The 25,327-nt window shown below is 48.2% G+C and overlaps 1 protein-coding gene across 2 annotated transcripts; it reads right to left on the reverse strand.

The window, feature by feature from the left end:
- Nucleotides 1–92: 92 nt before the first annotated feature.
- On the reverse strand, nucleotides 93–24,153 carry CYLY (cysteine lyase). 2 transcript variants are annotated; one of them, XM_040652601.2, is made up of 17 exons: nucleotides 24,127–24,153; nucleotides 20,474–20,592; nucleotides 19,182–19,336; nucleotides 15,164–15,270; nucleotides 14,249–14,383; nucleotides 13,246–13,325; nucleotides 11,087–11,218; nucleotides 10,051–10,120; nucleotides 8,727–8,818; nucleotides 7,511–7,636; nucleotides 7,101–7,185; nucleotides 5,536–5,641; nucleotides 5,083–5,154; nucleotides 4,501–4,635; nucleotides 3,901–4,009; nucleotides 3,155–3,239; nucleotides 93–1,601 (listed from the first exon to the last, which is right to left on the reverse strand). In XM_040652601.2, exons 3-17 carry the CDS (start codon nucleotides 19,310–19,312, stop codon nucleotides 1,504–1,506), a joined length of 1,563 nt encoding a protein of 520 aa, XP_040508535.1. In that variant the 5' UTR covers nucleotides 19,313–19,336; nucleotides 20,474–20,592; nucleotides 24,127–24,153; the 3' UTR covers nucleotides 93–1,503. The 2 variants fall into 2 exon arrangements, with proteins under 2 accessions (XP_040508535.1, XP_015156382.1); XM_015300896.3 differs by having other exon boundaries at nucleotides 20,434–20,592.
- Between the last annotated feature and the right edge of the window lie 1,174 nt (nucleotides 24,154–25,327).

Here is a 25,327-nt window from a genome sequence, read left to right on the forward strand (position 1 = left end):
TCCGTGTCTCCCTTTGCCTCTGATTGTGGCACGTTTCACCAAATGTCTTTCAGATTGCAACAGAGCTGCTGAAGTAAATACAGCACAATAAGGTCGATCTGATTCGTTTTTACTTTTTTTTTTCTGGACAAATATGGTCATTACACAGGCAAAAACTTGCAGGAGACGTGATAATGTTTGTGTAACTGAAGGGAGCAAATGGTGGCAGAGACACTATTCCTAAATATAAATACTTCAGCGTTCCTTAATTTAATACAAAGCTCCTACAAACTAGGTTCAATTGAAAATACGGACGAGCCACTTAGCAGCAAGCCAAAATTAGTTGTTGTCCCCTCGGAGGAGCTCCCGAGATGCAGGGAAAAACTGCAGAGCTCTCTGCTTGTTTTGAGAGCAGCTCTCCCACAGCAGGCCTCAGCGGCACCGACTCAGCTTGTTCCCACAGCACTGGTTTCACATTTGATTTCATTTACATTTTCAGAGCCATGACAAATGCCTCTTTTGACCTTCGTTATCAGTTCCTGGCATACAGTATTATGACAGCAACAGGACCCCTTTCCCCTTTGCTCCCTTGAAAATGAGCTCTCAGGCTGAATATTCATGAGCTGAATAACACAGGAAATTGGGACATAGCCCTATCTCGTGGCCCTGTTATCATGGCGTGAGAATGAGTCTCCGCTCCTCAAAGGGGTGCGGCTGGCTGTCCCAGCCCAGGGGACGTGCGGCCCACACTGCTGCCACCAGCCCTCCCAGGCCTGCAGCCCCACAGGAACTCTCATTCCCCACCTGCCCGGCACCTTGCCCCTCGTTTCCCACCCCTCTGCCCATCGCAGCCCCTGGATGTCACTTCCCACCCACCCTGCTTGTGCCTGCTCAGCTCCCCTCTTTGTGTTTAGCAGGCGGTCCGCATCCCACCCACAGCCCCGCTCCTCCTGGCTCTGTCCCTCCTGCTCGCCCCAGTGGGGGAGTCAGATGCTCCCTCTCTGGACCCCAAAAGGAGCCAGGGGTGAGCAGCAGTGTTTCCAGTGAGCTGCAGCCTCTGCGAGAGGTGATGAGGGTCAGGAGGGTGCAGTGTGACATGGTTTGTCCCCAGCCCTCAAGAGGAGCCGAGAGGAGTTGAGCTGTTCTTGTTGGAGATGGGCTCCAACCTCAGTAAGACATCCTCCTTCTCCTGAAGGCGCTAAAACCTGCATCGGGAAACACCTGGGCAACAACAACAGCAATCCTCATCCCAACCTAACCCCTCATTACCTGTCCAGCCCTCTGTAGCTCCATGTAACCACATACGGCCATCAAACGTAATTTCTTTTGTTTCGCTTCTCTTTAGTGATGCTCTGGCTGGCATCTAGCAGACACACGGTTATTACATTACAATTTTCACATAGTCATTTTGAGAAACCATCAGCTGGATTAGACCACAAAATATCCTCAGCCACGTGTTTCATGCTCAGGAGGAGCAGCTGACCCTGCGGGAGGCACGGGGCTCAGCACGGCCGGCCTCCTTCCTTACTTCTTGTCATTTCTGCTGACAAAGGTGAGGAGGTCCATGGCGGTGACCACGCCAAACACCATCTGCTTCATGAAGGAACTGCCATTCCCACTGACTGGAAGCACGGAAAACGCCAGGTTAGTGGAGGAGAATTTAAGGAAAAGAGGAAGAAAAGAAGAAAAAGAAGAATTTTAAAAGCCACGGCCATGCAGATTGAGGCTGCTCTTTATTCTTTAAGAGAAAACCATAACTGGGACAGCAGCTGTCTCTGCCATACCTCAACTGAAATGACCAGGGCAGCCTCAAGTCAGGTTACTGGGTCACGTCAGGGAGGTTGAACTGCAAATAGTGCACTCCTTACCAAAGCAGGACCCCTGACTCCCCCATTGTATGTAGCCGGCCTCCATTCTGCTTCTATCACTGCAAAACGTTTCAGGCCGAACTAATGAGACTCTTTAGAGCAGCAATGGGATCCTTTAGAGCCACTTCCTATTCTGCTCTAATAACGTCCTACACCACCGTTAATAAAACAACATCGCAGCAATTACTTCAACTATCTGATAAATGTTTTCCTAAAGGAAAATAAAATGAGCCGCCAGCGTCCAAACGTGAGGAAGAAGAACAAACTGTGAAGATGTGGCAATGAGATACAAGGGGCTAACTGTGAGGGCATTAAAGCAGCAACGCTGCTGAGAAAGGGAAGTCAGCCTAAAGGTGTTTTTTGGTGAAAGAATCGAAACCGTGCACTGGATTTTGCTTGGCTGGGCTTGCAGGTGGCTTTGGAGCCGCAGGGGGATCTGCAGCAGGCCGCGGGGATGCAAGCAGATGGGTTGGGGCAGCTGGCACACAGCAGGTTTGGGGCTCCCAGTTCAGCAGCAGCCCGCTGCTGGCAGTCAGTACAGCACAGTAGCGCATGCTGCTCACCACAGGAATGCCTCGCGTGTACAGTGTGTAACCCCATAAAGTCAGTTTAATTGCAGCCTTCAGCTCTAGCATCACGCTAAACATGGCTCTTCTGACTGTTTGGCTTTTGTGTTGCTATATTTTAAACAAAGAACCTCCCTCAACATAAGGTCAAATTCGTACCTTCTGCAAGTTTTACAGTGTAATTGTACTAGAAAGATGTGTTAGGCCAGATTTGCAGAGGCTACAGCTGCACAGCAAGAGCACCACACCCCAGATGCTACATACAGTCTGCCTTGCTTGTCACGGGAGGAGACCAAGCAAACACCTTCCCGCTCCCAAAGCTGGGTTTCCATGGGAAACTATGAGATGAGGAGCTGATGTGAGAGCTTCAGTGTCATTTTTTTTTCACTGGGAACAACACAGATCCCAAGGACAGGATCTGTGATATGTTCCTGCGGGACACAGCCAGTCACATGCTGGTCCCAGGCTCCACTGGATAAGGTTTCCCCTTGCTTCCCTCATCCCTGCAGCATCAGGAAAGGAAATGGGTGAATGATCGGGCTATTTCAGCACTTTGCAGACTATTTCAGGCTATTTGAGCACTTTGCAGAGCTGTGAGGTGCAACTCCTTCCTGCAAAGGTGCAGATGCTGCACATGTGGAGCAGCTGCACTGATCCCTCTCTGGTTTGGGGATTTCCCTCTCCCCTCTCAGACATTTGTGCAAAGCCTGGACAGTGCTTCCCCTTTTTACAGATACCTACACTGCATCTGCTCGTGCACAACGATAGCAAAGTGGTCGTTCTCTAGGATGCAGGAAAGCTTCCCAAGGCTGTCCTCCAGGCTGATCTAAACAGGACAGAAAGAGACATTTTACAATTCACTTTACATTTACAGAACAGAGGTGAGGAACCTGCCTCCCACCTCTAATTATAACCAGGTGAGCAGAGTGGACCTGGATCAGACATTCCTTACTCACCACTGCTGTCCTTATGGGAGTGTCTGTGGGAAACCTGCAAGGCTGGCTTTGACACAGCTGAAATACAGTGCTGTCTACCTGAAAGCCTCTGTGGGCCAGCATGAGCTACCTTCAGTACCAGCCATATACCTCACTCTATCTCTGGACTGCTGCTGGCCACCCAATCTAGGCGTCCCTCCAGGTCGCACATGGGACCTGCCCAGTGCCCCTTCAGAGGCCATGCCCACTGCCCCAGACCTATGAATGTCTGGGCTTTGCTCACAGTGGGTGCTGGCCAAATGTAAGAATGGGTGAGGACATTCAAGTGCTTTGCTCCTGATGTAGAAGCTCCCGCATCTGAACTCCACAGGGCTGGCAATGTTTTTGCAGGTGCCTTCCCTATTCTCATCTCTATGCTGGTCACCCTCCCCATTTCTCTCCACCTTCCCCTCTCTGCCCTCCTCTCCCAGCTGCTCTCACACCTCAGGGTGGTGGAGCATCTCCTCCCCACCCCCAGACAGCAGAAGACAGCAGCCACAACCTTAGCAGTACCTTAGAGAACTGGTCGTAGATTACTTTTGTAACGGGATCTGAGAACTGTGCGCTTCCAGCCAGCACTGAGGTCAGGGTGTTGCTGAGGGTTACCATTCCCAGAATAAGTCTGCAAAGGAACAGAGCTTTCCAGAAAGCCAGGCCTGAGGTCAAGCACACATCTTATGTAGTCAGTGACTAAATTCCTGCTGGTGTGAGCGAGAAGCACCAGCATTCTCCTCATTTGAGCAGGATCTTTAGTGGGCAGGGGTCCTATGGTGGCAACCCCCTAGAATGACCTATCACAGAGAGTTCCCTTTATGAATTGCATCTGTTGTTATTGTTAGCAAAAAATAAAGGCTCTAAACTTTCTAGTTATTCAATTCTACGAAACACTGAGCTCATTAAATGGCTGTAGAATTTATGGGATAGAATGTCTCCAGATTTTGACCCATATGCTTATTCTTCACAAGGAGGCGGATGGTATTTTAACAATGTGCCTCTCAGAATTCAGCACAAGTGCTCTATCATTGGATAAGTAGATGAGACTTTCTTTTTAGCTTCATGGTAGCTGTTTTTCCTGTTGGAATGGCCATCTCTGTACCAAGTAAAAATAGTTACCCTGATTCAGCAACGACGGGAGCCTGGTCATATCCCTTCTCCCGGAGGATTTCAATTGCCTTTTGACAGCTGACTTCTGGGAGAAGAATGAGAGGGGCTGAGAGATTCAGTTTCTGCACCTTGATGTTCCACCACCTGTTGAAAGACAAATGGCAGCACCAAGATGTTACTCAATGCTGCGCGGCTGTGGGACGTGCTCAGGGAGACAAGGCCAGTAGAGATAAGACCAACTGTGAAGAGATATTCTGTCTGCCTGCCTGCAAAGCTCATGCTTTAAGCTTGTAAGCAGAGGCTGACCAGGTCCCTCTCCATCATTCTCAGTGGACTGGACAACGACTGTCACATAGGAGTAGAACAGCATCTTCAGAACAGAAACGGCTCCTTAACAGACTAATTGGAGAAGAGGGATATCTCATCACTGAGAGTAGAGGAGCTGACTTTACAGCCTTCCAAGAGGGATCTGGAGTTAATTGCATTTTTTTTTAAATACTAGAAGATAACGCTTTCCTTTGAAGATAATCATTCCCAGCCTCAGAAAGCTGATTCCCTTAGCACAGTTCATACTGGTGGAAGTTGTCTTACCAAGGCTTGTGCTCCTGGACATCATTTAGGAATCCGTTTTTTATCATCCATTTATCATTCAAGAACTTGGACCTAGAAATCACCAACAAAGAACGGGTCTGTGAGCCTTCCACAAGCAGTCGTGCTTTGCTCCATGCATCAGACCGCAGCACTGCCTCAGGGTTCCCATGATTTTTGCAGCTGGCTGCTTTTAGCCCCTTTTAAGGTCACTGGGAGCTGCAGGTGCTCAGTGACTCCTCAAAGCATGCCAGCTATTTGTGTTCCTAACTCGAGGCATGCAAGTTCAAAAACTTTAGGTCGACTGATTCCTGTTCCGTGCAGTAAGGCAGCGACAAGAGGAAATAAAACCCAAGTGGCCCAACAGCCAGCCCGTGCTGTTTATCGCTGCAGTGTGCTGTTTCTTCATGTCATTTTATTCCCTATGAGTTGTTCAAGGGGAAGTGGGAAACTCACATGTAGTTCCTGACAGAGTCTGGCAGGATGACGACGCAGCGCTGACCATCCTTCAAGTCCTTGGCAGCCTGCACGGCAACAGACATGGCACTGCCTGAGCTGCCACCTGATGGGTACCAAGAAGAGAGAGACGAGCATTGGGAGGAGGATAGCCTTGTAGGTTTTGAGGGTAGGAAGAGACCAAGAAGGGACTGATAGCACATGCTCATAGGATGCCTTGTGGCAATGGGCTTGTGAGGCAGCAAGAAGAGTCCCCCTTATGAATCACCTCCTGTGGAGATGCTGCAGGCAGGCCAAGGACCGAAAGGTTCGGTGTGGGGTCATTCATATCACTGCTGCCCGTACTGCACCCTTTCTCTGGGTGAGGAGAACACTATGCCAAAACAAGACCTTCTGGCGAAAGCATTTGTCAATCAAAGATTTGCTTTAAATGCATTGTAAAGATTGAAAGAAAAAAAAAAAAAACATAAACATTACACTCATGCTTGGAATACCAGGCTGACGTGATGGAAAGACTTGAACAGTGTGTGTGTGTACGCATGTGGTTTGCTGCACGTAGGGGAAGCAGGTCACTGCTTTACAGAGGCAATTTCTCCATGGGTAGTTCGAGTACTGGAAGTCATTCCACTATCTGTGTGCCCATTACACACTACACTCAAGGCAGCACGTAGTTTACTGCAGGTTAATTAGCACTGGGTCACATCTTTCAAACTAATGGTGAAAGTCTCTGAAAAATGCAGTCCTGGGAACACGAAGCTATTCAGAATTTATAAATGAGTTCAGCAAGTGGTTTCCATCAAAACATAGCGACTCTGTGTCTGCTAAGTTAAATCAACATAACAAATAGCCTGATCTCCCTCAAAGCTCCTGGGATGCGAGTGCTCACGACTTTTACCAGCTGTACCTACAAGCCTCTATATCGTCTGGTCCTGGGCGCAAAGCTATAGCTATCTGCTCAGGGACAGGCAAGGCTGAAAAATGCTGATGCTATGTAGAGACCCATAGAGTACAGGCAGGGTTTGCCTGAGGACATCTATTCACTTTGGGAAGCCCTAAGGATCACTTCCAGTTCATTGGCACAAGGAGAAATACTCAGTAAGAACATCTTACACTTACTTTACTTCCAAACTTTCCTGGTCCAAACCTGGCACCTCTAGTATGGCAATAGTTCAAAGACAAAGATTATAGCCCCGCACAGTTGCTAGCAGAGGGACAGTTTTAGTCCACCTGTCCTATCCTGAATCCCGGTAATCCATCTCTTCAGCCCATGTAACACTACACCAGGCAAAATTAGGCCAGAAGATCCATGTGCAAAAGCGTTACAGCAAGCGGAGAGTTACTGCTTCTATAATTACTGTTGACGATGAGCCAGATCCCAGACCACTGGCTCTCTGCAACACCCCTGACATCTACAGAGATCTACATAATAGCCATTCGGCCTCATTAACCTCGCAGACACAAAATGCAGAGAGCACCTACCCCTGAACTGCTTTGGTCCAAAAGCAATTAAAAGATGAGGTTGAGAAAGTTTGTTAATAGAAGCAGCTGCTGTCACTGATGCTTACCACACAACAATCCTTCCTCTCTAATCAGCCTGCGGGACATGAGGAACGAGTCTCTGTCGTTGCATTTATACCACTGATCAACCACCTGAAGAGAAAGCAAGATGGTCAGTTCCTGGAGGAGATTTTTCAGGCTGCCCCAACCCTCTGACATCTGCCATGGTGCCGATGCCTACAGCACCTGGTAGCTTTGAGCTGCTTTCCACACTTGATGAGAACAAATGCATTCATCAGAGCAGCCTGAGTCCTTGTTTGTGAGCACCCCTCTAGCCTTTCTAGCCAGAACCCTTTCCATGGAGAATGGAGGACTGTCTGACAGGTCCAGAGCCAGGATGAGGGAGAGAAAATGGTGGAAGTAGATTGGATGCAAAGACAAAGATCAGGCAGAGGCCTCTCATCACACAGCTACTTACTGATCTGTCCAGGACGGTAGGGATAAAGTCATGCCCAATGCCCTCCACCTCTACGGTTATGTTGTTTGTCCTGTTCAACTCACTGGGCAGAGCGACAATGGAGCCTTCGGGGTCTACACCAATTATCTGCAAGGGAAGGAAACATTTTTAACCATAAGAGGAGTTCAAAAATATCATCTCAAAGAAAAAAATACCCCCACCTTTATCGGTGACATTTTTATTCCCAGTATATTCATTAATATTACTATCCACTGGCAGTGTGGAAGTGCTCCAGGATAAAGAAAACTACAGTTTCCTACTTTGATTTATTTATTTATTTTAAATAGAGAGGGCTCAGCTGCTACAGAAGTGACAGTGATGGCTTAAAATGTTATCACTCTCCAGGTGTTTGTCATCACCCTTTTGGCAGAGGCTGATACTTCCAACGTTCAGCTCTTAGGTGAGAAAGTAGGAACTCCTTCATCTGCACCACTGCAATGCCTGCCAGTTAGCTCAAACTGGTGGAAGCCTGTGGCTACAGACAGACATTCTATCTGGATCCAGTTCTGCTGGCTGACAGTGGCATCTCTCTAATTGCTTATAGCCTTCCGTCTGAGCTGAGGCTACTTCCTTCAGTGCTTAGCTTCAGAAGGAATCACAGCACTGCTCTACATGCAGCACCAGGCAGCCAAAGAGCTCATCTCATGCCTGGGTCCACCAGTGGCTCAACCTGTACCACCATCAGAGTTCGCTCACATGCTCTCTACACTTGGGGAGAAGTAATTGCCAAGCCTCCAGTTTGCCTCAAAGCTCCACAGAATGAACATCTATGAGTGGTGTCAACCATTTGGCATGGAGGCTTTTGCAAAGGCAGGTGAGAAGCACTGGCACAGCCAGGGCGGTACCATCCAGCAGCCAGTTACCCAGGAGTAGCAGCAGTAATGCTGTCAGCTGGGCCAGACACTTCTTCATGAGACACCTGACTGTGTCCTGCAAAGGGCAGGACATGAGGCTGTGGACCCTTTGACTTCCAAGGCATTTGAATGAATCTAGCTCAAGCTGAGAGTAACACCAAATTGCTTCCAACAAAAGCCAGGCTCAGCATGAAAAAATGAATAGGCAGAGACAACAGCTGCTAGCTCAGCCCTGCCACACGTGAACCATAGCATTAGTTTTGATCAAAAACATAGGCAGGAAAACCCAGGGGAGCCAATGGGAACCCTGTCTCCCAGCTTACTTTGCACTCCGGGCACTTCTCCTTCAACTTCCTCGCAACGCCAGTGACGGTGCCCCCTGTGCCGGACCCAATCACCACCATGTGGACCTTGCCTGCAAGTCAGAGAAGAGAGAGGCTCACAGGGACTCAGCCTGGCCACAGCACTGTCTTTCTTTTGTCCAAGTCCCATGTCCATCAGCTGCTACAACCCTGTGTGTGATAAGGATAGGCAGGGCTCACACTAACAGGCATGGTGAGGAGCTTGGAGGAGCTAGCTGGATCTGAGTACAGCTGGTCTTTCCTCAGCACAGGGGGCTGAGGATGACCTCCACATCTCCCACTGGTTTCCATGGTTTCTTCACACTTGGCATCTACTGGTCTAAGGGGGAGGGAAGATCTTAGCACCTCCAGCCCTTTCAGACTGCACCACATTGGAGCAAAGCGTGCATGTGAATAACGGTACACATCAACAGGAGGGACAGCTTGTCAGATAGCATTAGTACCCATGGAGGTTGGTGGTACCGGTGTCAGTCAGATGTAATGTCACTGATTTTGGAGAAATTATAGTGGTTTAGGACTTGCAGGAGCAGAATCTGTGCCAGGCCTTCAAAGCCCTGTGATGCAACTACACTGGGGCAAAAGGACTCACAGTTCACTGCTGGCTGCCAGCAGGAACAAATCTAAATGTAATGGAAGGAAGGTCGAGATTCTTGTTTCTGCTGCTACCCAACTACTGTGCTACTATGATAACTGCTCTCCAGATAAAACACCTGAATCTTGTCCACCCTATGCATTGCTCACAGTACTGGCAATAAATTTCACTTCTATCTGTACAGGCATGGAACTGAGATAGTCCTTCATCCTCCCCTGGCTGTCACATCAAATGTCATTAGTTTGTTAAGTTACAATCTGATTTGATTTGCAAATGAGATTTCAGGATCTGATGCAACCCTCCATGCCCTGATGGATACGTCCCCCCCAGCGAGGCCTCCTGAGCCATCCAGTGCTCTCAGATGACAGGTCACGTAGGTGTTGTATCAGCCAAGAGATGGCTCTTCCTGCTTCAGGAGAGCCAGGTTTTGTTCACTGTCATGTCTCCTCCCTCAGGCTTTTGAAATCAGAGGCCATAACAGGGAAGACCTGCAGGCTTAGGTGCATCTGGAGTGGGTCATGTGAAGTTGCTACACTCTACGTGTCAGTGTTATCAAGGATATCTTCCCTTACAAAGGCGCTCTGGGCCACTTCTATACTTTTCACTCAATAAACTATGTAAAACGGGCCTCTCACAGAGGGCTGTAGCCCTCCACACGTCTTCTGCATGTAGAAATAATGGTACAAATGGTACCTTCGCACTGCTCCAGGATCTCCTCAGCGGTGGTGTCGTAATGAGCCAGAGGGTTGCTTGGATTTCGGTACTGTTTATTTCAACAGAGAACAGCATGAGTTATGGGATAAAGCATAGGTCAAATACCGAACTAGCAATAGCTCCTGATGAGCCTTGCCCAAAACATCTAGCTGCCCCTCTCCCCTCTCTGGCAAGGGCTGCCAGGTCACAGGTGTTCCTCCTGTTTGTCACCTTGGGACAGGTTTCTAAGAACACTTAGAACCTGTCCACACTGGAAACCTGAATACTGGCAGCCTATGAACACTCACTCTCTGGTATGCGATGCCTCTGGTGTGAGGACAGTGTGACTGTCCCACACTCTGCACTGCCAGGTTTTGTGGTTTTGTTGGTGTCTTTGCTGTTGGAGGCAGCAGTCCCTCAGCATTGCAGATGGCTGTTATTAACCTTTCCTGTTGCCTAGAAAAAGCTGAAAACACAGCCCTACAGTACTCCTAAAGCGTTCAGAAAATAAAATAATAATAATAAGAAAACAACTTCCCTCTCAAATATCCTATTCAATTCTTTCTTTGGGATTCTTTCCTGCAGTAGGGTCTGACCAGAAGGAGAAGTACCCCCCTGCACAAGACCCAGTGCTGTAGGAACTACTGCTGTGAACCATCAGGGTTTGCCCTTTGCAGCATGGTGCTTATTTCCGAGGCAGAAACAAGGCTGCTACGTTGGTGTAAAAAGTGATTTTCAGGTCAAAGGTAAGCCTGAAGCAACATGAGGAGCCTTTCAAGTGGGCAAGAAAACCCAGCCTCCCCCACCTCCCAGTGCTGGCAGAAGTGTTACAGGTTTAGAGGTGCCCCCGATTTTGTTTCTGCCACTCTGCTTTACAGGACAGTGATTATGTTTCATGCACCATAAAATGGTAATTCCACAGTGGTGAAATCTGCCTCCGTTGCCAGTTTGAACAAAGGCCCCAGATGCAGGCCGACTTGGAGCACGCTCTATGAGCTGTGTTTGGGAAGCAAGTCCGTGAAAGAACTGCGTTTACCTGGTCCAGGATGTGAGAGTTTGGGATTTCATTTTTCAGCTTCCAGGCAACACGAATGTTAGACTCCGGAGCATCGAAACGGGTGCATGGGGTCCTCACAATTTCAACACCCAGTGCCTTCAGAATATCAACCTTTTGGAGGGAAGAAAGGAGATGTAAGGCAACCGATCCTATGCAGCGCTGGTAATCTGAGCCTGTGCATTCATGGCAGCATCAGATATCAGAGGAGCTTTGCATGCAGAAGACATTTAACATTTGGAGATACGATGTCCAGTTCTTGGTTATGCTATCTTTGATGTCCTTCTGGCACCAAGAGCCTCCTGCCTGCAGCTGACACATGGGTTCAAGCTTGGCTTTGTGCCTTGTCCTACTTGGGGACAGTCTGGGGACACGGAGGTAGGTAACACTGTGCCACTCTGTGGCACATGGGAACCAAGGCAGGGAGCAGTGCTTGGGAAGCAGCTTTTGTATGTGCTTTGGGCTGAGACCCTGCATGCAAAGAAGGACTCAAAGCTGTCTTTGCCCCAGGTCCCCTTGAAGGAAAAAGCAACTACCGTCAATCCTGGGATATATCCACTGGGAGGTGCAGCTGTTGGAGGAAGAGGGGGTCAAAGGAGAAGGGTGGGCACATGCCACTGCTCCTGGAGGTGAAGCTCGTGGCAGCTGGATGTGGCATCTGATCCAGACTGAGCTTAAGTGAGATTTATGTTAAAATGAGGGTGGTGCTTTGGAGAAGGGCTGAGTTTAGAGCCAAGTCAGAGTCCAGATCTGGCTTCATTAGCATGAGTTCACAGTGGAAGGAAGGGATGCCATTCAGATGGACCTCAACAGACTTGAAAGGCTGCTCAACACAGCAAAGTGCAAGGTTTTGCACTTGGGACAGAGGAATCCCAGGCACTTATACGGACTGGAAGGAGCAGTCCTTGAGAGTAGCCCTACAGAGAGGGACCTGGGTGGCCCTGGTGGATGAAAACCTTAACATGAGCCAGCAGTGTGCTCTTGCGGCTTGGAAAGCAAATGGGCTCCATCAGAAGAGGGGTGGCCAGCAGGGACAGGGAGGTGATTGTCCTTCTCTACTCTGCACTTGTGAGGCCCCATCTGGAATACTCTGTCCAGGTCTGGAGCCCCCAATACAAGAAAGAGAGAGCTCTTGGAGAAGGTCCAGAGGAGGGCCACAAAGACGATCAGAGGGCTGGAGCACCTCCCCTATGAAGACAGGTTGAGGGAGCTGGGCTTGTTCAGCCTGGAGAAGAGAAGGCTGAGGGGTGACCTTATTGCAGCCTTTCAGTACCTAAAGGGAGCCTACAAACAGGAGGGAAGTCAACTCTTTGAAAGGGTAGATAACAGCAGGACAAGGGGAAATGGTTTTAAGTTGAAGGAGGGAAGATTTAGGTTGGATGTCAGGGGGAAGTTCTTTACTATGAGAGTGGTGAGGTGCTGGAGCAGGCTGCCCAGAGAGGTTGTGGATGCCTACCCCTGGAGATGTTCAAGGCCAGGTTGGATGGGGCCCTGGGCAGCCTGGTCTAGTATTAAATGTGGAGGTTGGTGGCCCTGCCTGTGGCGGGGGGGTTGGAGATCCATGATCCTTGAGGTCCCCTCCAGTCCAGGCCGTTCTGTGATTTTGTGACTCAGCTGAACAGTTCGTGGGCCCAAGGTGGAGATTTCCACCACTCCCAGGGCATCATTGCTTGCGTAAGTGACTTGGTTTCCACCAGCTTGAGAAAGCAGTTCAAAGAACATTCAGAGTCTCCAGGTTAAAGGAAATCATACCGAGGTGGAGAGATCAAGTGACTGGCCAGACACCGGAGAGAAATACAGCAGGATCAGCAGCCCCAGCACCCGACATGCCTCTCCCCTGCTCCCTCCAGCCCTCACTCTCAGAGCGTGGATTGCTCCACGTCTCTACAGATAAACACCGTGTTCAGCTAACACATGACCCAAGCTGCGTCACCGACACGACATAATTAGTTAGATCACTGCAGTGTGCTTTTTTTGTCAAGAGGAAATCTTCTGAACAGCTACAGATATGTGCCAGTATCTGCAGTGAAGCTCATTGCCCTTTAAAGGAGAGGACAGTCTATCTTTTGACAGGGAGAGGCAGAGAGAGACAGAGAGAGAGATGTTCCCAGGCTGTGGGTAATACCGTACAGAGCTCTGACCTTCTCCATGCTCATTTTCTCCGGCAAGACAATGATGCAGCGGTAGCCTTTCACTGCAGCTACCAGAGCCAGCCCGATTCCTAGGTGGAGGGGAGGAAAGGGGATCATTCAACAACAGCATTTGGCAAAGCCAACCGGCATGCATTCTCTTCTCCTCCCAACAGGCCTCTCTCCCACTGGTGAACACAACCCAGACATTTTCACTGCCAAGCTGCATGTGAGAGCATCTTCTGTGAGCCCTCCAGGATGCACTCAGAGCACCGTGAGGATGTTGTAACGTGGGAGATGATCTGTAATAACACTGGTGTGGCACAGAATGCTTGGTAAGGCTGGAGAATACTTTCCTTCTGATACAAAGCCTAGTCCCCTTTCTCCTTCCAAAGCACAGGAGAGAGGCGATTTGTTTTCAGGAGTACCTCACCCTCAAATGCTCTCAGTCATGCTCTGGGGGAGGGGGGGTGGTGAAGCTGCATATCTCACCCTATGGCCATCAGGCCAAGGGGATCTGCATGCCAGTGTCACTGTGGTGATGGATGGAGCCAGCTGCTCCCCAGCCAGATGGGGCAGCGGGAGCAGTGTGTCCCCAATGGGAGGGCACAGCAGCAGCTGCAGGGACATGGTGCTGCCCCATGAGCAGCAGTGGGAGCTGTGCGTGGGGATGTGGAAACATTCACAGAAGGTCCTGTGCAGGATGGACAGTGTGGGGAGACTCCTCTGCTGTCTCCCACCGTAATCTGGTGCCTGAGTGGCATGATGGTGACAAGGAGAAAAAAAAAAAAGATTTGTCTTCCAGCCCATCAGGGAAATCCTCTTTGGGAACCTCTGAATATTCAGGCATGGGGTTGCCCCAGGTTCTCGAGCTCCTCAGGCTATCTGCATCACCTCCTTGCCTGCACAGAGATCCAGAGGCACTCAGGAATTTCAGCAGTAAGTCTGCCAGGAGAGAGCAAGGGAGGGGAACTGAGGTGAGAACAGAGCAGGTGCCACAAGCTAAACGTGCTACCTGTGTTCCCCGAAGTGGGCTCGATCAGGGTGTCTCCTGGTTTTATAATCCCTGCTCTCTCTGCATCTTCCACCATCCTCAGGCTGATGCGGTCCTTCACGCTGCCTCCTGCGTTGAAGTACTCACATTTTGCCACTGGAAATCAAAGGTGACGCTCCCTTAGGGACAGACCGGGGTCATCATGCTGCATCACAGCCCCCAGCTCCCAGAGCCCTCCCCGCTATCACAGATATCCTCAATAACACAGAGATTACAAGGTAATTGCATCTGACCTTAACTGCTTCCTTAATGCTGCAGGCTGCATGCCTTTGTTTATTTACTAGGTAAGAGGCCCTGTGTCGACCTGCAGCTCAGTAACATACAGCTGCTGGGTGTCCTGTTCCCTCTCTTGGATCCAAGAAACATATAGATGTGGCACTTACAGACACAGGCAGTGGGTATGGTGGTGATGGGCTGACAGCTGGACTAGATGACCTTAGTGGTCTTTTCCAACCTTAATGATTTTATGATTCCCTTGCTGCACCATGGGAGGGAGACAGCATCCCAGCAAACAGGATTCTGCCTCACTCTGCAGGCTTGCCTGGTGCTGTCTGCACCAAATCCTCCCAAACAAGAAGGAAGGCCCCACTGTTCTGCTTCCAGCTGCACATTGAGAAAGTCCCCAAGGGGAAACAGAAAGTGAAATTCCTAGAGGCACAGACCCAGCACTGTGCAGCTCCAGCTCAGCCTGCAGGGGTGGTGCAGCAGGATGATGACCGTCCCATAAACTAATAACCAGGAGTACCCAACATGTGCCACATGCGGCCCTCCCATCTGTTCTTGCTCTCCATAGAGTCTCTTCTGAAGCCCGCTCTGACGCTGCCCCTCAACCTCACCTCGTGGCCCGGAAAAACCTGGTGGAAAGGGGAAACTCACAGAGCTCACACTTGAGCCCATAGGACTTCCCAATCTTGTTGACTCGGACCATGGGGGTGCTGCCAATTTTCTTCAAGATGTTGGGTAAAATCTTTGTTTCTTCTGACCTGTATTAACGGAGGAAAAACAAAACAAAAAAAAGTCAAATCAGAGCAATCATTACACAATATGAATCAAGATGAACCCTGAATAAGGTTCCAGCAAGACCAACAAGAGACAACACAGCACCGAGAAAAGATGAATCCATCATCAAGTACTACTTCTCTGAAAGGGTGGTCAGGCACTGGAATGGGCTGCCCAGAGAGGTGGTGCAGTCACCGAGCCTGGTGGTGTTCAAAGAGCATTTGGATGTTGTGTTGAGGGACATGGTTTAGTGGGAACCATTGGTGAAGGGCGAATGGTTGGACTGGATGATCCTGTGGGTCTTTTCCAACCTTAGTGATTCTATGATTCTATGATTCTAATGATAAGAAAAGCGAACTGTGGTCTTTCACCACTTTTACCTCGAGTTAATTATTCCTTTACACAAAAAATAAGGTAGTTTCTTTTCTGAAAGGACTTGTTCTATGAGGACGGATCTATAATTACGTGAAGTTAAAAGAGCAAACAAGCCTGAAGATTATAGAGTCCATGAGAATGCCAGAAAGCCATGCACAATCCAGACCTCTTTCTCTTTCCTCCATCCTATCCAATTCAACCTCTGCTCTTTACGTTTTCAGCCATCTTCAAGCAACCTTTTTCTTAACTCGCTCCTGTACTTGCAAAGATAGCTCCAAGCCATCAAAAAGGTCCAGGTGCTTCAAGGCACTTCAGTCTCAGACTGAGAAGAGAGTGCTCTCTCAGCAGGATCTGCTCACCAGAGTCAACTGATTACCGTATTTCAGGGTATGAATGACCACCACCTGCTTTGGAGTTTTGTGCCCTTGAAGTGATACCTGTGATGAATTCTGTCTGAATTTTATGCACGTACCTGAGAACATTTTCAACCATTGGCTAGAGTTACCATCTGTGTTTGCCAGTATGCGCCCAGAGTAAAGAAATGAGATATCAGTCAGGATGCTTTTCCTTCTCAGACCTACAGAACCCTGCATCAGTGGGCTCTCACACAGCTGTGCTCCTGTAGAAACTACAACCAAATTGATACATCCCAGCTTCACCTGTGACAAATTAGCAGGGCACCTTTTTTTTTATTTTCCAGAGCAGCCTTATTATGCAACTCAGAGCTTTCTCTCTCTCCTGTGGGTTGGGTGAATTCTGCCATGAAGGAGAGGACTCTGGAGTTTTTTGGCAAATAATTAAACTGAGCTCTTGGGTTTGGGCAATTCAGCCTTGTGGTTTTGCTAGGCTCTTTCAGCCTCTTAGCAGAAGCCAAGAAACACGTCATAGTGATTGCAACTCAGATGAAGAAGAGTTGTTCGTCCAACACATAGCTGAATGCATCTTGCCACGCAAACAGGGAACTGCTGTCCTTGAACTTTTTAAATGAAGGAAGAAAAAGATTGATGAGGGCTGTGTTTATTGGGGCCACAAATGTATTGCCCCTGGTTGATAGTCAACGTGTCTCTCTGAGTGGGGTGACAAACCCCTACTCCCTCACCATTCAGCACAGTTCTCACCTGCTATCATCCTTGGAACCTTGAACCCAAGTTATCCTCGTGTGTTATTGCAGCCATGCAGGCAAGATGGCTGTATGCTGACAGGAAGTCCATATGGTACAAGGATGACATGCTGGTTTACTTAAAGTCACGCACCTCCCTACAAGTTTTGCAAGCGTGATAAATACACTCCTTGAAAGAGTACAGGGTAATGTTTTATTGGAGGCGTTTACTGCCAAAAGGAGCCCAACTCCTTACATCTCAAGTTCAGGAATTATCGTGTATTACACACGTGCTGTTAACTCTCACTCTGTGGAAAGTGTGCACATCACAACATCTACTGTGTGCTGGTAAATGCGAGGCAATAACTCAACAAATGAGTTTTCCCTACAGCTGAGCCATTTTCCATCTGCCATAAAGCCTCTGAAATGCTTGCCTCTTTCAGCAGAGCTGAGAAGCAGCCTGAGGAGACTCCAGCTCCCTCAGGTGGCCTTTAGCGAGAGCCTGCCTTCCAAGGGAGCGACCTAAGAGCTACGCTACACATCCAGACTGCAGGAAGGCAGCTCAAGAGTAGAAAGCAAGGCCATCTATCTACCAGAGCCAGTGATTGTGGTAAATGAGATGCCTTCATGCTATGTGCACTCCAATAAGGCAACCACAATGAGCACTCCCCCAAAAGAGTAGCTTCTCTCTCACTCTGGAGCAAGGCACCAAATTTTCAGCAGTTCCTATCAAATTACTTTTCTAATCACTACCATATTTCACTACAAAAATAATGCTAGCACAGTCAGCTTCCTTTGTCAGCTATGTGAGCCCTGTGCATGTGCCCAAAGGAAGCAGGTCTGTGGATATCAAGATCTGTAGAAACGCCTTTGGTGCTCCTAAAGGATGTGGTGGGGTTGTTCTTCTCTTGCAGCAGTTGTTATAGGCTCAGGATAGCAGTGAACAAGGATGCAAGGATGTTTTTTTCTCTAGGATTTCTGCTTTTACTCATGACATATTATTCCATAAGAGGTCCAGAGGAAAAGCAGTCCAGGTTATAGCAGATCAGAACTGGATTAAAGACTATCAGAACAAGTCTATCTCTGTACTTAGGGGAAAATGTAATTAATATCCTTAACTAAAATAATACTTCACCTTCTTTCCCTGATACTATCGCTTTCTGCCCCAAAACTCAGCTAGGTTTCATCTCAGAAAGTCCAGTGATTCTTTCCCTATTGTCTACCATCTACAGTTCACACAGAGCAGGGAAAACAACCAGCTCATTCCACATGCTTCTGCAAAGTAAAATGTTGTGATACGTCCCACTGCTGTGTGATTTGTGTGTATTTTCATCAGTACTACGCAGTGGACTGTGTTTCATTCCCTGAATCAGTGATACCACGTGGGCCCCAGGTGGGCTCCAGGCTGGCAGTGCTGTACCTCTCACAGGCTCTGGTTCCCCACATGCTGGACCTGAATTAGCGCTCCGGCACAGCAGAGATGTGTCTTCAGTTTCCCTGACATTTATAGGACAGCCTTATCTTTAATAGCCTGTCTGCGTTTGGTTTGCAGGGCCATTAAAATACTTCTCGTCTAGTCACTTTGGCAGGTTTGCCTCACCCTGGGAAGAAATCTGCTGCTCAGAGGACGTGAACAGACTCAGAGCGGTCACCTCACCTTGCACTGAGCTCTTGGGTCACTTACAAAGAGTGGGCAACCTCTGCATGTGTCATTTCTTTCTTATTTAAAAGCCCAAGCCATAGCAATCAATTTTTATGAAGGATTCTAGTCATCGGTAGAGACTTTGCTAATATTCAGACAGTCTTAGACACTGCTTCAGACTGTCTGAATGAACAAGGGTAGCTGAATGGTATCCTTTCAACTGATGAACGCATAGCAGTCACTGACTGTGGTGTAAAAAGGGATGAGTGTAATACAACTGGGAGTACCTCAACTTCTGCTGCACAACACCAGACCTCACACAGTCCATTTTGCAGAAGTGTGCAAGTCCTTGATTGAAATCTACCTCTGGAATATGTTCGTCTTAATTCTTCTAAAGTGAGATGCCCAAACTAGCAGATACTTTCAAATGTGCACTGGAAAACACCGAGGTGAATTTTGAGTCACCAAATCTTCCTGTGAGACTAAAGGGACTGAGAAATTCCAGATGTGGCACTGAGGGATGTGGTCAGTGGGCATGGTGGGGATGGGCTGATGGTTGGGCTAGATAATCTTAGTGGTCTTTCCCAACCTTAATGATTCTATGATTCTGTACTAGGTGGGTTTTGCCTTCAGGGGAAAAAAAACACATAATCAGGGTAACATATTGTTCAGCTACAGACTGCCGGTGACTGGCATTCTGGTGTAACAGTAGGATTTCCTCTTCAGAAGACACTGACCTTCCTGCACTCTGAAATAACAAGCATGAAAGAATTACTTACAAGGGTATACAGGAGTGTGGAGACTTGTTGGCAGGCGTTGCAGCTGTCCACGTGCACTTACTGGGCAAGTTGGGAAGAATCCATCCACTGTCGGCTTTGCTTTCCTGACTTCCCATGCAGCTGCCATTCATGAGCAGGCATGCTTTGGCTGTCTCCTGTATAGTGGAAATAGAGTACACAGTCACCTGGGAGGAAAAGTGTGGCAGGCAGGCACCTGTGTAATAATTGCCAAAGGCAATTACTTTCACATCTGGGTGTGGAAGGAGGACGGGAGCCCACCTGGGGCATCCCTACTGGCTTTCCAAAAACCTAATTCTGCAGATGAATTTAATTGTGGAAATCACTCTTTTGTACAAATTCTGGTGGATCTAGAGTAGGGGACTGGGAAACAAGTTTCAGGATGGATATTAGGAAAAAAATCTATTCTCAGCAAGAATGGTGAGGCAGTGGCACAGGCTGCCCAGGGAGGTGGTGGAGTCACTGTCCCTGGAGGTGTTCAAGAGCCGTGTGGATGTGGCACTGAGGGACATGGGCAGCAGGCATGGTGGGATGGGCTGATTGTTGGTCTGGGTGGTCTTAGTGGTCTTTTCCAACCTAATGATTGTTTGACTCCATGATTCTATTTCTCAGCATTGAACAACAAGGCAAAATGAAACTGTCAGGAGCAGCTATAGAGGCAAACAGATTAAAGTGGAACCAAAAAAGGGTTAGATAAGTTCCCAAAGATAAAGTTCACTAGTGGTTCTTAAATACAATCTTGTCAATGGTACTCTAGGAATACTCTAAATACAGAGAAAAGGACAAGTTTGGTTTTATAGTTCACTGTCGGTGTCTGCTATAGTTTCTGGTATTCTGACCCCTACTGGAAACAAGAGAAACAGTTACATGGAGTTTTCATGTGACTTTTCATGGTGTGACCATCTATGGAGTGATCATCTATGCAACCCATTGGCCACATTTTTGGGGCTAAGAAAACCATCCGTACTGAGAAAATAAATGTTTCGGTAATTGGAAATTAATTTTCTGACTTATGCACAGATTGAATTGGTCCTGATTCAGCCCTCGCTGAATGAAGTGACTTTGAAGCTCAGTAGGATGGTGTTTGGAGACTTGCACCCAGGCTTTGTAGTGCCTACAAAACCCTGCTGACTCACAACAGTCAAGCAGGCAGCCAGAACACTGGTATGGATGAGTCATGATTATCTAAATAACTTGTGGCCCAACACGTGAGCCCAAGGGCAGCCTTAATTACCATTTCTGCCATTTTCCTTCTGCTCACTCGTTTCACCCACTTGAAGTCACTTCTCCTGAAGCAGTCCAGCGGGACTGTTTGAAGTCAGTGTTGTGCTTTCCCAGTGGCTTCTCCACCAGCCAGGTGTATGGGGCTGGGGTTCACTCTGCGTGGGTGTCCCTGAAACACAGAAACATAACAGATTTCAGCCAGAAGCCAGAAATTCTCTGAAGGTGAAGGTTAATAAATGCATGTTGCTGCCTGGCCCTGCTACCCCAGCTTGAAGAAGAGCACCAGGCATGGTGACTTTGATGATAAAAAATGAACTGTGGAGCCTGGCAGCAACAAGGGCCCAGCTCTGTACCTTAGTTGTGCTCCTGGGCCTTCAAAACTTAGCTCTTTGGGACTTCTGAGAGTCCACATGGGATGGTCAGGTGTGATCCAAGACTCCAGGCAGGTCTGTCACCTCCTAGTGGTTCAGGCAGAAGACACAGTGCCGACAAGTGCCAAGTAGCCAGCCAGCTGCAATGCACTGGGTGTGGACACATGAAGAAAACTTGGGTACACAGAGCTTCCCCTGAGTGGGTTTAACCTTTTTTTTTTTTTTTTTTTTTTTTTCTCAGAAGAAAAGGCGGCCTCTGGAAGGACCTAGCACCCTGCAGCCAGTTGCTGAGAAGCCACTCCTCTTCCTAAGGCAGCCTGATGGCACCTACTGCAGCCCAAAAAGGCAGCAAGAGACCGTGAGCATGCAGGGTAATCAGGCCAAAATGACCTGGACCATGCAAATGGTCTGATAAAAACTCTCCTTGCAAACTTTGCTTCTCTGTGCTATACCCAACCACCACCAAACCTGTTGCTTCTTGGGAGAGATTAAAGGGAAAAAAAAATCCATTTTCTTGCAAGCTAGGATTTGTGTCAGCCTTGAGAATGTCTCCCCAAGCAAATCCTTATTTACCTAATGCATTAACTGAGAAGGAGCAAAAGTCATTTGTGGGTAAAGCACAGATAAAATGCTTATCACTGTTTACCAACTAAAACATTAGAAGTAAGATTTTACTAGCATTTTTTTTCTTTTATGCCCATCTTCACCATTTTATGGTGGGGCAGAAATGTAGGAGAGACCGAAACTTTTAGCTGCTACAAAACAGTATGAGGGTTTCTTCTATGGGTCCTTCCCCTCTTTGTGGGTACTGATCTCCTGGCCTTGGTGTGTGCCGGCCTGTGGGAGGCTGGGCAGTGGCTAACCAGGTATAGTGTAGGCCGTCTCCATTCCAGCAGGCCCATGAGCTAGGCCCTCCTCTCAGTGGGTCAAGGACAGGAGATTTGAGGGGTCATTTGGAAGAGAATGGTGCCTTCTGGCCATGGGTGATGTGTTCATGAGAAGAACTCATGGCCGTCTTCAGGCAATGTCTCTAAGTCACTCTTAAATCCTTCCCTAGAGGCACACCAGCCAACCCTCCCTCAGGCCCTTGAGCTCTGTTACATAGGGCTGCTTATGCTGACCAACCTTGCACCATGGAAAGCCAAGCTCCAGCTCCAGCCTGGATCTGACCTATGCAGAAGCTGGTCCACACAGGCTTCTTGCGTGCCTAAACGCCCCAATGCAGACCTCTCCTGGAGCTGGGGTCTCGTTGACCAGGCTCCAGTGCAATTCCTTGGCCAGCTGCCAGTCTGGTCTGTCTTCAACTTGTGCCTCTTTGCCCATGAGGCAGCTGAGCACAGCCATGGGCTGACACGGAGCTGTAGGGATCACCAGAGAGGACCTGCTGCCACTGCCTCCCTCCACGCAGGCATACGATCCAGGTTTGCACATTCAGTTTAAGTGGGTGGTCCCAGAGACTTTATGCTTCACCTGAGCATGTGAGGAGCCAATATCACCCATAACATCACCCACCCAGATGTAGGTGCCCCAGGCCAAGGCAGGTGACCTCCTCAGATGCCCTTCTACCCCCTTGGACAGCAACCTGGAACCCGCAGCCTCTGAGCGCCTTACCACTGTCAAGAAGTGCCACAAGCCCCAGGGTCACTCTGCCAAGAGCAGCCAAGCCTGCCCTAAAACTGAGCCTCAGAGACTACACGTTGTGCTGAGATGCCAAGTACAGAACCACATGGAGGGAAGTGCATTACACTTTTAAAACTAAGATCACATTTGGCTCGTTATGTTCAGCTTCCTTAACATTCTGAAAGAAAACACAAGGAATGGGATTTCCATTTATTCAGTCACCCAAAGTAGAGTCGGATGTATTTTCTAGATGTCCAGAGAACAAAGTACCAAAGCCTGCCCCTTGACTATGTCAACATCTACATTCCTTACTGATGGAGGATTCGTCACTTATCTTCTCAAAAGCTGGTTAATTCCTTGTGCAGTGCTGTAGAACAGATATCCTGCCAGCCTGGAATCATTCCAAAATCTCTGCCCAGCTGTGCCCAGAGTCTGGATGAGTATACTGAACTTTAGATACATCCAAAACCACTGTAGTTCTGAAATTGAAATTGAAGCCTGAAGCATAGGAACCTCGATAATGTCTATGCAAGATTGCAGACAACCTGAAGCTTGACCTTCCCTCTATCTCTATAAGGCCTGACACAACATCAAGGAGCCACTCTCTTGCTGATAAGTTCCGCAGTTTCATCCTGCTAACGTGCTTGCTTGGTTGAGAAGCATGGACAGGGAGGGGGTTGGGACCTCTGTGGAAGGTCTGCAGCCGAGCAATGCTGAGAAGAGCAATGTCCAATGCAAATATCTCCCCACAGTGCTTTCAAAGTGGTTTCAAGTCACCTTCCATCACAAAGCAGAGCAATGTCCTCTCCTGTTCACCAGAAATCTTACTTATATCCCTAACTCCTATCTGAAGCTTCAGCTATTATTTGACCAGCTGTCAAATGCGACCTGTTGTAGGTGTCCCTTAATAGTCCCCCAAGTCTCTTCAGAGTGCAATACATCCAATTAGAGAAGCCAGGACAGAATGTACAAGAGATAATGGAAATATCCACTGGAGTTGGAAACAATCCAAGAGGTGGGGCATGGTAATATTCAGCTGCTGCCACTTACTGAAATAATATGACAAAGATCGTAGGCTAATATTTATAGAGTACTTTGTAGATAAAAGATTGTGTTTATTAAGTTATCAGACTGCGTTGATAACTTCAACAAGAAGGCTGAGATACTTCAAAGCAGTTTGAGGGAGAATGGGAACTCGGCAGCGCAGAGAGAATCTATGTGAACTTTCTCTGCTCAAAGGAAACTGCAGATTTCTTGCTTTATTTTATAGAAATGCTATTGCTCTCACTGAGCAAGACAAATGCAGCATCAGTTCAAAAGAATTGCAGAGGGACTTAGGCTGGAAGGGACCTTGGGAGGTCCCCAGCTCAGCTTCCTGCTCAGACAGGTTCAGCACTGGGTCCCCTTGGGTCTTGTAGACCCTCCAAGGATGGAGACTGCACAGGCTCTGCAGACAGCCTGCTCCATCACCCAGCTGAGCTGACCGTGTGGCATAAAGACAGAACCTCCTTGCTTTGCAGACTAACTCAGAGCTTGCTGAAAGCACAGACACTCCCTGGGTCAGAGTTAAAGTCTGATCAGGCTCAGAAGCGGAGGCCGCCAGAATCCTCCTTTCAAGCCTTTTCATGGTAACAGCTACCTGGCTAGTGCGCATGGCTCCCATGCACTTCACCATTATAAAAGAAGCTCAGTAAGAGATAAACCATACTCACCACCTCCAGCGTACTGTCTGAGCGCTCTCACTGTGCTCCAGCTCTGAGCTTATATGTGCCCTGTGATAGTGAACACCAATGAGCGGCAGCAGAGTGCTCAGTAGAGATGATGCTGATTGGGTCCCACCCTATGCCTAATTATGCCCAGCATCTGATTACTTTCTGATCATAAATGATTGGGACATAAAAAAGATAAACGATTTATTGTATTTTCATTCATACTTATCTTCAGAAGTGATTGCAGCTCAACCCCCAGCAATGGTGTGGTCAGTTCAGAACGTGGTTTCTGATCTCTTCTCGTGTCTCAGACTGCTGCTTCAATTCAGGTCTAGTCTACGTCAGCGTGTACCTTGCTGAATCAGCCATTAGCAATGACAGAAATGACAGTAACCCAGGAACCTGGGTTAGTCTTTATGCAGCCTCCAGCCCTACACCTCTCTGTTTCTGACCAGCAGCTTTACTAGGAAATCACCTGAGAACAGTTAATGTCTTCAGCTCTACAGTGATTCCCAAACACTGGCTGGGGCCATTGTGAGAGATTATCTGGGTGCAGATCTCCTAGAAGAAGAAGAATCCCTCCCTTAGGGGGGGGTTAGGTCCCCCCTTTCCCTTCTGCTTCTCACCACTGTGCCCTGCTCCCCACAACACAGTGGTGGAGGAAGCTACACTGCTACGGTCGAGCCAGAGTAACGAGTAAGCCTATAGGAACTCTTATCACAGAAACTTTTCCAAGACCCAGACTATTTTAGTTATTAGCACAGGAATAGCATTACCTTTGGTCTTTTTGCAATAAATGAAATCTCTGGAAAACATTGCCAGAGGTAATCCATTGTAGAAGAATCTTGTGGGCTATCTGATGTGACGTAGATCGTGTAGATCTCTCATAAAGAAGCTGCAAATAGCCCTAACCTGGTAAAGGATGTGTTTGCTGGGCACCGCAGTTACAGAATAACCCAGCCACCTCTCCCTGGCCGCCCTCTGAAGCAGCACGTGCTTGAAACCATGTTAAAAAATAAGGTTTGTCAGTGACCAAACTGAAAGAAATTGAAATCTTTTCAGCCTAAAATGAAGCAGATGTTTGCATAGGTGTTTTTTGGATCAAGTCTGGTTTTTAAAAGTCACCCACCTTGAGCACAGCAGGCTCTTTGACATGGGTTTTGTGTGCTTTGTCTGTGCCTGGGCTGAGAACAGGAAGAAATCG

The sequence above is a fragment of the Gallus gallus genome, chromosome 1, assembly GCF_016699485.2.
Source record: "Gallus gallus isolate bGalGal1 chromosome 1, bGalGal1.mat.broiler.GRCg7b, whole genome shotgun sequence".
NCBI lineage: Eukaryota > Metazoa > Chordata > Aves > Galliformes > Phasianidae > Gallus > Gallus gallus.

Excerpts from the sequence above, each read along its gene's own strand:
- CYLY (XM_015300896.3), bottom strand. Across the intron at positions 14,384-15,163 it reads TGGGCTCAAGTGTGAGCTCT|TGGCAAAATGTGAGTACTTC; the intron begins GTGAGTTTCCCC and ends TTTGATTTCCAG. Across the intron at positions 3,240-3,900 it reads TCTACGACCAGTTCTCTAAG|ATCAGCCTGGAGGACAGCCT; the intron begins GTACTGCTAAGG and ends TGTCCTGTTTAG.